General features: G+C 35.3%; 1 protein-coding gene across 5 annotated transcripts in view; it reads left to right on the top strand.

The window, feature by feature from the left end:
• Positions 1-10,252, top strand: part of LOC123513878 (serine incorporator 1-like) — a 20,732-nt gene extending 10,480 nt beyond the window's left edge. For 2 of the 5 annotated variants that reach the window (XM_045271324.1, XM_045271323.1), the window contains 2 exons: positions 5,653-5,852; positions 6,041-7,097. In XM_045271324.1, coding sequence (XP_045127259.1) covers positions 5,653-5,852; positions 6,041-6,124 — 284 coding nt within the window. In that variant the 3' untranslated portion in view covers positions 6,125-7,097. Of the gene's footprint in view, positions 1-5,652; positions 5,853-6,040; positions 7,098-7,158; positions 7,843-9,662 lie in introns of those variants that run through there. The other 3 variants (XR_006677468.1, XR_006677467.1, XR_006677469.1) reach the window with 3 other exon arrangements.
• The last annotated feature ends 579 nt before the right edge of the window (positions 10,253-10,831 follow it).

Below are 10,831 nucleotides of genomic sequence, written 5' to 3'. Positions count from 1 at the left end.
TCAGCTTGTAAAAGCTACCTTATTTTATCTTAGGATTTTGTGATATTCCTCATATTGGTAGAAATAAGTGTGAGTAATAGATTGCTTCAGTAATACCAGAACCTGTATGTGTGGTGGTTTGCAGCTTATGTTGAATTAAAAGTAAGACTAGATTATATATAAAGGCCAGTGATGCTTAGGAAGTGCAAATAGGAGTTGAAAAATAAAGAGCTCAAATATTAAGAAGTTCAACTCAAGTAGAAATATTTACATTAAGGGCATGCTGTGATCGAGATTTGAAAAATTAATTTAAAAAAAGGTTACATGATTTATGACTTGAAATTTTCAGAATATTATTAGCTACTGGTTGTCTTTGATGTGTACGAATATGAACATGATAGTGTAATGACGTCATGACTTCATGCATAGAGTTGCATTCAAATTGTCATACAGGCTTTATTTCAAGTTCTTTTGAAATGTGCTTAGGCATGGACATACTTAAAAGATGCCTAAAGAAATGTAGAGAATGCTTTTTTTCAATTTCTCCATACGTCATGAAATATGATTTTTTTTTAAGTTTTCACATATCATGACGTCATCAAAACAGCATGAAAAGCTGTTATTTTGCCTCATTGAAAACTGTCTAATCACTTTAGGGAAATATTGGTGTGACAAAATGTTACCTCAGTTCCTGTCTATAAATACACCAAGTTTAAAGGCAGCATGCATAGTGGTTGATTTTATACAGTTTTTTATATCTCGAAAAATCATGTTTTGAGATACGGCTCTTTAAAGTTTTAAAAGTTTAGCACCCACGCTATGTTCATCTAAATTAATAAATTTATTACATGTTGTGTGTTGATCTGTAGACAAACTGCACACAAAGAATTATCTAATTTTCCCCATATTTAATACTTCATTTTGGGAGGTATTTACTTTGTGGTGACACTATCAGAATTCCTGGCTCTGGTTCTTTGTGGCTTTGCCGGTAGATTTAGCTCACTGGTGGATGTCCTAAGAATGCTTTTGCATAGAACTATGGTTTATTTTAACAATCAATAGGCACCTTCCCTGTTCTCTGAAACAATCCTTTCCAAGTAAATATTTTGGTCCTAATCAAGATCGGCGCCTCCAGGTATGTACGTTTCTCCCTCTGCTTTCCTCTTCTTCTCCTCCTCATGTATTTTTCTAATTTTCTTTTCCTTTATTTCATATTCTTTGCTTCTGCTATCGAAATTGAGGTCCTCTTCCTGTCCTTTCCCTCCAAAATCTCCTTCCCAGTCGTGCCAAGTGCCTCAGCTTCACCTGTAGCTGAGTCATCATCTCTTCCCTCTTTCTTTCATTCATATCCTATTCTCTTTTCATTTTCTTCATCCCTCACATCTTCTTCAGCTGCTGTAGCCTATTTTGTTTATTCCCCATGTTGCAGTAGGAAGATCAGCAAGGAATAAAAAAAAAAAAAAAGCGTAAGAGAGCCTGCAAGCAGGAGCTTGACATTGCCTTGCTCTCCCTTCGCCTTTCTTTGCCGCACTGGCAGGGTAGTCTATAGCAAGGCGGGGAAGGAGGTGAGCGATTTGAGGAGTGGTAAAATGAAAAGGAAAAACAGGCGTACGCCACTCATATCCCTTTAAACATGTCAGAAAAATGTTACTATACGCATAGGCCCATGATTTATATACTATATGAATTCTGAATGTTTTCCCTACAAAAATATGCAGGAATTGAAAAAGAACATTTTTCATCATAATTTACTAAATTTCGACCACAGCATGCCCTGAATACGAGGAATGCTGATAAAGAATATCCATGGTTTTCTCATTCTGTACTGTATACACACACACACACACACACACACACACACACACACACACACACACACACCACGTAGTGTAGTGGTTAGTACGCTCAACTCACAATCGAGAGGGTCCAGGTTCAAGTCCCGGAAAGCGGCGAGGCAAACGGGCAAGCCTCTTAATGTGTAGCCCCTGTTCACCTAGCAGTAAATAGGTACGGGATGTAACTCGAGGGATTGTGGCCTCACTTTCCCGGTGTGTGGAGTGTGTTGTGGTCTCAGTCCTACCTGATGATCGGTCACTATGAGCTCTGAACTCTTTCCTTAGGGGAAAGACTGGCTGGGTGACCAGCAGACGACTGTGGTGAATAACACACACACACACACACACACACACACACACACACACACACACACACACACACACACACACACACACACACACACACACACCTGAAATTATTCTGTAGATCCTTGAGCATAATATAGAGCAACTGAATAAAAGATAGGGATTGTGTGCTATTTGATTCTGCTATCATGCATGCAAGTTTATCTTTCATATAGAGTTAAGGGAATAGTTCCTTAATGTTGTACTTGGGTTGTAATCTCATGTACTTGCTTTATTCAGTGCTAAAGCACTACATATGAAATAGAAATGTATTGGATAGCCACATTCTTATTTTCAAATTCACATGTGATAAAATCCACATCACATTACCTGTTCAATAGTGGCATTGATTAACACTTCATGTCATTGTTATAGTATGTAATGTATTTGAAAATTTGTTAATTGTAATATAATATTATAGAGTATATATCCTGAAAACATCCACATCAGTGAGTGTCATAGTATGACATTGGCACCAGCTTTTGCTTGTTTAGGATTGCAGAAAGGCATGTCTTGACTTAGTGGCTGAGCTGGTGTGTGATTAACTTCTTACCTCCTCCTGCTTTGCCATCCTTCACTCTCCATTTATATATATATATATATATATATATATATATATATATATATATATATATATATATATATATATATATATATATATTATATATGTATATATATGCAGGCAACCCCCATTTAACGAAGGTTCACACAATGAAATTTCGTTACAACGAAGGTTTCATTTTACTACCATCTGCTCATTTAAAGAACACCAAACTCGCTTTAACGAAGTTTTATTCAGGTAATTTTTTCAAAATTGAAAGCCCTACCGTATCGTGCAAGCTGACAGGCTTTTGAATACATCAGGAGCTACTGGGACTAAGGCCTGCCTCAGGAGACATCCTGAGACACCTGTAGAATAAAGATCAAGATCAAGCCTCTCGTGAACAACACAGGCGCTGCCGATACAAAGGCCTGACTCAGAAGAAATTCTGCGTCACCTGTAGCATCAAGATCAAAATCAAGATCACGCACACCACTCACTCCTCAGTCAAAACATATCAGCGTCACCAGCAGCTCATCTTCCCTAGTTCAACTTACCACCAAAACACCCTGCAATGTGGCCTAACGTTCCTAAGAAGACCAGGAAGTGTCTTACTCTCGAAGTAAAGCTGGGTATTATTCACAGACAAGAGAGGCCAAAAAACTAATAACATTGCTTGCCACCATCTTGACTCCATCTACTGTCTACTATTTTCAAGTCAGCAGACTCTATTAAGAAGGCTGGTGAGACCGTATCTTCCTTGCAAGCTAAAAGAACCACCTGAACTCGTGACTCTACAATGGATAAAATGGAAAGCCTTGTGGAAATGTGGTACATAAGTTTTGTATGCGGTACCATGATGCGCACTTTGTTTACATTCCACAGGTTGCCGGTTAGTGTCTTTCCCATTTCACTCTCCCTCCCTTCATAAAGTTAAGATCATCAACATTATAAAGTTACGTACATACATACATTAGTGTACATTATAATGACTTAAATTAAACTACCTAAATGTTTAACTTCATAATTTTTACTTTCATTAAACCTTTCACTGTACTATGATGCACTCTCGCTTTGTTTACTCTCAATGGAAGTTCAAGTCAGGGGTTAAACTTGTTATAATCGGTTCGCTTAATGAAGTTTCTCTTAACAAAGTGTTTTTGAGGAACGTAACCCCTTCGTTAAACGGGGGTTGCCTGTATGTATATATATATATATATATATATATATATATATATATATATATATATATATATATATATATATATATATATATATATATGGGTCCTCTTTCAGTACGGAGCTCCGTCAATGCGTTTCTGGCATATATATATATATATATATATATATATATATATATATATATATATATATATATATATATATATATAGGCAACCCCCACTTAACGAAGGGGTTACGTTTCTAAAAAAACCCTCGTTAAGCGAACCGATTATAACAAGTTTAACCCCTGACTTGAACTTCCATTGAGAGTAAACAAAGCGAGAGTGCATCATAGTACAGTGAAAGGTTTAATGAAAGTAAAAATTATGAAGTTAAATATTTAGGCAGTTTAATTTAAGTCATTATAATGTACACTAGTGTATGTATGTACATAACTTTATAATGTTGATGATCTTAAATTTATGAAGGAGGAGAGGAACGGAAAGACATTAACGGCAACCTGTAAAATGTAAACAAAGGACGCATCATTTTTTTTATTTATTTTTTTTTATTTATACCATGTGGGCTTTTCACGGGAATTTATGGGCTAAAGGGGATACTTTTTAGGGTACCTCCTATCTCAAAGCCCACCCGCTAGGAAACCGTTGCCCTGAGTGAGGAAGCCCAACCTGCACTCAGACCATGGACAGGATTCGAACCCGTGCGCTTGGAGACCCCTTGGATCCCAAAGCACGCATGGTTCCACTGTACCACGGCGGCCCTCATTGTATCACATACAAAATTTATGTACCACATTTCCACAAGGCTTTCCATTTTATCCATTGTAATCATGAGTTCAGGTGGTTCTTTTAGCTTGCAAGGAAGATACAGTCTCACCAGCCTTCTTAATAGAGTCTGCTGACTTGAAAATAGTAGAGACAGTAGATGGTGGTGAGCAATGCTATAAGTTTTCTCGCCCCTTTTGTGTCTGTGAATAATATCCAGCTTCACTTTGAGAGTAAGAGACTTCCTGGTGTTCTTATCAACGCTAGGCGACATTGCAGGGCGTTTTGGTGGTAAATTGAGCGAGGGAAGACGAGCTGCTGCTGACGCTGTTATTGTTTTGAACTGGGGCATGTTGTCCACGACAGGTGCTGGTGTATTAAAAAGCCTGTCGACTTGCGTGATACAGCGGGCCTTTCAAACTTCGAAAAAATTGCTTGGATAAAACTTTGTTAAAGCGAGTTTGGTGTTCGTTAAATGAGCAGATGGTAGTAAAATGAAACCTTCGTTGTAGCGAAATTTTGTTGTGTGATCCTTCGTTAAGCAGGGGTTGCCTGTACAGCAAGACCGCTGCAAGTGTTTTTATATCCAAAAATGTACTGTACAGCATCCTAATGTGTTTAATAAAAATAAGTTAGATATAAATGAAGTCTTTAATAGTACTGATTTAGTCTAAGTAAGTGTTTTCTAGAGGTTATAGTGATGTTTTGAGCGGGTCTAGGCTGGAGGTTGGTCCCTATCCCCCCCTAATTTTTAAGTATCTTATGGAAAAAATTGCTTCACGATTCGAATAAACGCTGATTTGACTGATGTAAAACTGCCCTAACCCCATCAAATTGCGAGGATCCCTGTAGTATAGTTTCACAGATTGAAAAACAATATTATGAGGGAATTTATATGCATGTTTAACACTGTACTATAAAGTTTTGTAAGATGAAATGTATTATGGGCTGACTTTGTGTGAGAGGTTGATGGTAAGTGAATGTGGTGCCTGCTTGTTGTTCCAGGTGGTGCAGGTGATCCAGAGGCTGGTGATGGCCACCACGTGTGGGACAATGAGGATGAGGGTGTGGCCTACTCATGGTCCTTCTTCCACATCATGTTTGGGCTGGCCACTCTGTACGTCATGATGACCCTCACCAACTGGTTCACCCCCAACTCTAACCTCACCACTCTCTCTAGCAACATGGCTGCAGTTTGGGTCAAGGTGTGTTACTGTTGTCTTTAGTCTTAAATTTTGGTGCATTATTAGATTAGATGTAGCATTGATGCTTCTGTTTATCCATTGTACTGTAATATTTTAGCATTTATAACTTTTGTGTAATACTTGTCATAGATGATCACAAGTTTAATGGATGACTTGCATGTTATATGTACTGCCTTGTCTGTCCATAGATTGTGTCCAGCTGGATCTGCCTGGCCCTGTACACATGGACATTGGTGGCCCCAATCATTCTCTCTAACCGTACCTTTGACTAAGCTTAACCAGCGACTCCCACCACCTCAGTGGGAAGCAGTCCACTACTGCAGGATGGATATTTCAACAAGTAATTCTTTTTGTCTTTTTTGTCTCTATATGTAGATTGCATTGGATGTCGTATATATATTCTCAGATAGTCACCTACTTGTGTTGGATGTTTTGTTTAGATATTTTGAAGAAACGGTAGGATTTGGTCAATATTAAGATGACTATGTACTAGTTATAATATACTCGTATACCTTACTGAGATGCTGCAGTGTTATCACCTACTTTCGGTAACAACACAGTGAATAAACAAGAAGTCTCTTAATTTGCCCCTAAACTTATTGTAGATTTCAGTATTTGTCAAATGTGACTGTGAAGTAGTTTTCTTAGGAAAATGTTTTCTCCTAGTCATATCACACATAAGTTCATCATTTATGTCAGGATGACAGAAATTAGTGTCAACTTAAATTCAGGAATGTTATGTGATTAATATTAAGTATGTTATTTGTGAACTGTTTGACTGGTATAGTGGTAACATTTCCAAAACTTGACACTGACTTTTGTCACATTTGTGTTGTTCCATGATGGGAACCACTGGATTTTGAAACAGGTTAGATATGTTACTGACATATCTGTCAGAGAAAAGTTCTATTGCCATGTTCTGATCATTTCCAGTTTTCAGTTAGGAATCTGTGATAAATATTTTACTCTACTGACATATGGGACTATGAGGAGCTTGCATTATATTAATTTGTATTTGAGTGTAATTGTTTACTTCTCAAAACATTGTCTAAATTTTTTTCATATGTTTTTACTTTTTTAAAATTAACATGTCAGTTTAATTTAGCTCCCTTACCCATGCTGTTTTGAGGCTGGGTATGTGTGTGTGTGTGTGTGTGTGTGTGTGTGTGTGTGTGTGTGTGTGTGTGTGTTTAGTTATTTAGTTTCACAAATACTGTAAGTCCTTGTTTGATTGCTTTACTCCATTTTTAAAGAAAAAATTATGTGCATAATTATGATAGTAAAGTGTTACATTCTTGCCTTTCAGAAAGTGAATGTACTGCAGCTTAACTTGTTTGTCCCACACAACCCACCACATAATATTGCCGCATCAGCCATTGTGCTGCACTGTTAGTGAGGAAAAAACATTCTTGTCATATTATGCCTCTCAGTTATGTCACAAGTATTTTAAGAGATTTTTTCCTTGAAGTATTGCCATGCCATGCTTAACTAAATGTATACCAGGCTGTCATTCGTTCCCATTAGAGATGATCTAAGGTAATGCAAGATGTGGAGAAGCCAATATGTTATTTACTCAGTAATGATTTTATGATTAGTATGGGCATTGAATTCATATCCCTTGTTTTTCTAATTTATATGACAATAGAAAAGTTTTAACAGTTATTTGTGTGTTGTGAACTAATGCATAGGAGCATACAATATAAAACTGGAGTAGCAGGTTTTATTTACAGGAGTAAAGAATTAATGGGTGTTAGAACATTGAGACTAGATCCATGTTATTAATACCTGCTGTTAATCAATAAGTCTCATATCTTATTGCATAAGATGTTGATTTATAGAAGGTAACATCAACATTGAACAAGGATTTACTGTATTATCTATTCATTGAGGTTGTATGTGCTATCTTTATCAAAATTCTATACTTACTTAACTACGTGTGTGTGTGTGTGTGTGTGTGTGTGTGTGTGTGTGTGTATATATATATATATATATATATATATATATATATATATATATATATATATATATATATATATATATATATATATATATATATATATATATATATATATATATATATATATATATATATATATATATATATATATATATATATATATATATATATATATATATATATATATATATATATATTGTCTATACTTATCCAACTATGTATAACTTACAATGAATTGCCATTACAGAAAACTCACTTCATTTCATATTTATAACTTTGTTCTATGATTTCTTTTCATTAAAGGCCATCATTGGATATGAAAATTAGAAAAAATTCTAAGCTTAATCCTGAATAATAATAATACCTTTACTTGATCTCAAATAGTTATGCAGTGATAAATATTGGAATGTGACATTGAAGATAGAAGCTTTCATCTAGTGAGACTTGGAGATGGCACCATTTCCTAGGTGATGATTACAGCTTCTCAGTTTTTTTTTTTTTTTTTTTTTTTTTTTTTTTTTTTTTTTTTTCCATTGAGGAACAGAATTAACAAAACTGGAGAAAGTTGAGCTGACAATGAAGACTAATAGGTGATCAGCTCTTCTTAGTACATAAACAGTGTACTTATACACAGTGTATACACTCTATGATATAAGTGTAGTGTAATTTATTAAATGCTGCATTAATTGGAACTCCGTAAAATTTTTAGTGTCTGCAACTCACACATTTGTATTGTTGTCACAGTTGGTGCCTGCAAACATAGCTGATTGTGAATGAAAAAAATTGTCACAATAACTGTACTGGTGATGTTTTAATAATCAGTAACTGTTGATAAATTTAATGCATGATAACCAATAACTGATAAATTGATAATTCCAGAATTTCAGTGATATCAATAATGATGTTGATATTTTGAATGAAAGAATTGACAAACCCAAGTCTTATTTTTTCTTTTTTTTCTTACAAAGAAAAATTTTTGCAAGCTTCAAATTGAATGTTAATCCTGTCTCTTCATTAATGAAAAAGTACTGTTTAAGTTAAACAGCATTTGATCTTGAAAGATTAAAACTTCAACATGTTTATGCTCCAAAAACAAAGATGATCAATTATCGCTAGTTTGGGACCAAAAGTATTGGTGATACCAATGAGTAGATAACGTGTTGAATAATTATTATTAGACACACAATAACCCGATATCATTATTGCAATAAATTATCATAATAACGAACACCGATGTTGAAATTGCACTTCGTTCCAGAATTATTGACATATTTTAATTGTTTTTATGTTTTTCTTAAAGATGAATTTGAAATGCAAAGAATTGTGATTGAGAAAGTCCAACTTATGATGAAAAATGTTAAGTATGAAGGATGTATAAATAAAGTTTGAAAAATTTGCCAATATTTTATAAATGTCTGAAGCAAAAATGTATTATTGTGGTATCTCAGAGAATCAAATGTTAGAAAGAAAACTTGTATTGAAAAGCATCAAAATTTAGTCATTGTTTTTTACATCAGAATTATACACAGAAAAGTGCGTTCATCCAAGAAACAAAGGACCAGGAGTGCTTCGGAGTATCAGTTTTATTGGATTATCAGGATTCACCCCTGAGAACACTATATATAAGTAGTAAAGTAGTAAGTTATATAGAGAAGACTCCATATGTTATGGAGCATTTTACTATACAAATACTTCTCCATACACCTTGGCTGCATCTTGATCTGCCAAGTGTTTCTCACCAACAGCATCAATAGCCAGCATGCTGTATACATGTTTAATATTATCCTCCCCAGGGCCTGGGTCTAATTTAGGCCTTACGGACCAGGAATAACTACTTGGTAATTGTATTCTAGATGAAGCCCAGAACTGCTACATACCAGTAACTACCAAGCAGTGCACTGGCAGTTCTGAAATTCTGGTATTCATCAGCCACACTACTGATTCCCCATGAACCAATTCCATGGGTTGGTGAATACCAGTTTCAGAACCATGAAGGTGGCTGGCAACCACCAAGCAATGTGCTGGTCATTCCAAGACTCTGGTATTCACCTGCCACACTACTGATTCCCTGCAGAACTGATTCCAGAACCAGCAGAAAATAACTCTGATAATCAGTAACTCAGTATTGTTATTGCAATGAATTACTGCAATAATGCCCTTCTATAGCGTAACCAGTTTTTATAATTTCAAATGTAGAGCCTGAAGGTTGCAAATAGTATACAGTGGAATCCCAAATGGGAAACCATTTTGTCTTGGTGATCGTTCAATTGGAACAGTACATAATGCATTCATCAATGTATGTATGGTAATGGAGATTTTTATTTCCTTATATTGGTAAGATGTTGTGAACTCTGTACATTACCATTAAAAGTGACCAAGAGGTACTTAATTAGAAAAAAATGTATGAATCTGAATATTGCTAATCTATTCATAAATTTGCAGCCATTTGATTTTATTGTTCCTTGCCTGCTCATACACATAAGCTGAGGCAGAGGCAAGGCTACCTAGTGTGCTGGGCTGCAGCCAAGTGCGAGCCTTATAAAGAGTGTGTTTGGAAACTTAGGAAAAATATTGGAGACTGGAAAACTGATAAATGAATGCTACCTACAGAGATCATGGAACATTGATTTGCCAGTCTTGGATCATTACAAGAAAGAATATGAGAGAAGAGAGATGAAAAGCTAGTAGATGATGGCCTCATTACTTTCATACCTCTGGAAAGGTTAAAAAAAATGGTTTTTTTTTATTTATAAACTTAACAGTACATCACTATTGTATTGGCAAGTCACACAGGTATATGCATAAAAAGTTGATTCCCTTGTATTAATATATTAATTTTTATATACAAAGGACTATCTACTTACATGATCAACAAGAATAAGTTAATAAATTTGTAGGAATAATGGTACATATAATAACCAGTACAAGTGTGGTACACACCACACAACACACTCACTCAGAAGGGAAAACTTGATATATGTCAGATGAAGCTTTATGTGCTTAATTCAATTTGATTTGCACA

The sequence above is a fragment of the Portunus trituberculatus genome, chromosome 37, assembly GCF_017591435.1.
Source record: "Portunus trituberculatus isolate SZX2019 chromosome 37, ASM1759143v1, whole genome shotgun sequence".
In the NCBI taxonomy this organism is placed as follows: domain Eukaryota; kingdom Metazoa; phylum Arthropoda; class Malacostraca; order Decapoda; family Portunidae; genus Portunus; species Portunus trituberculatus.
Note: the sequence above shows the minus strand (reverse complement) of the source record. Positions and strands in the feature narration are given on the sequence as shown.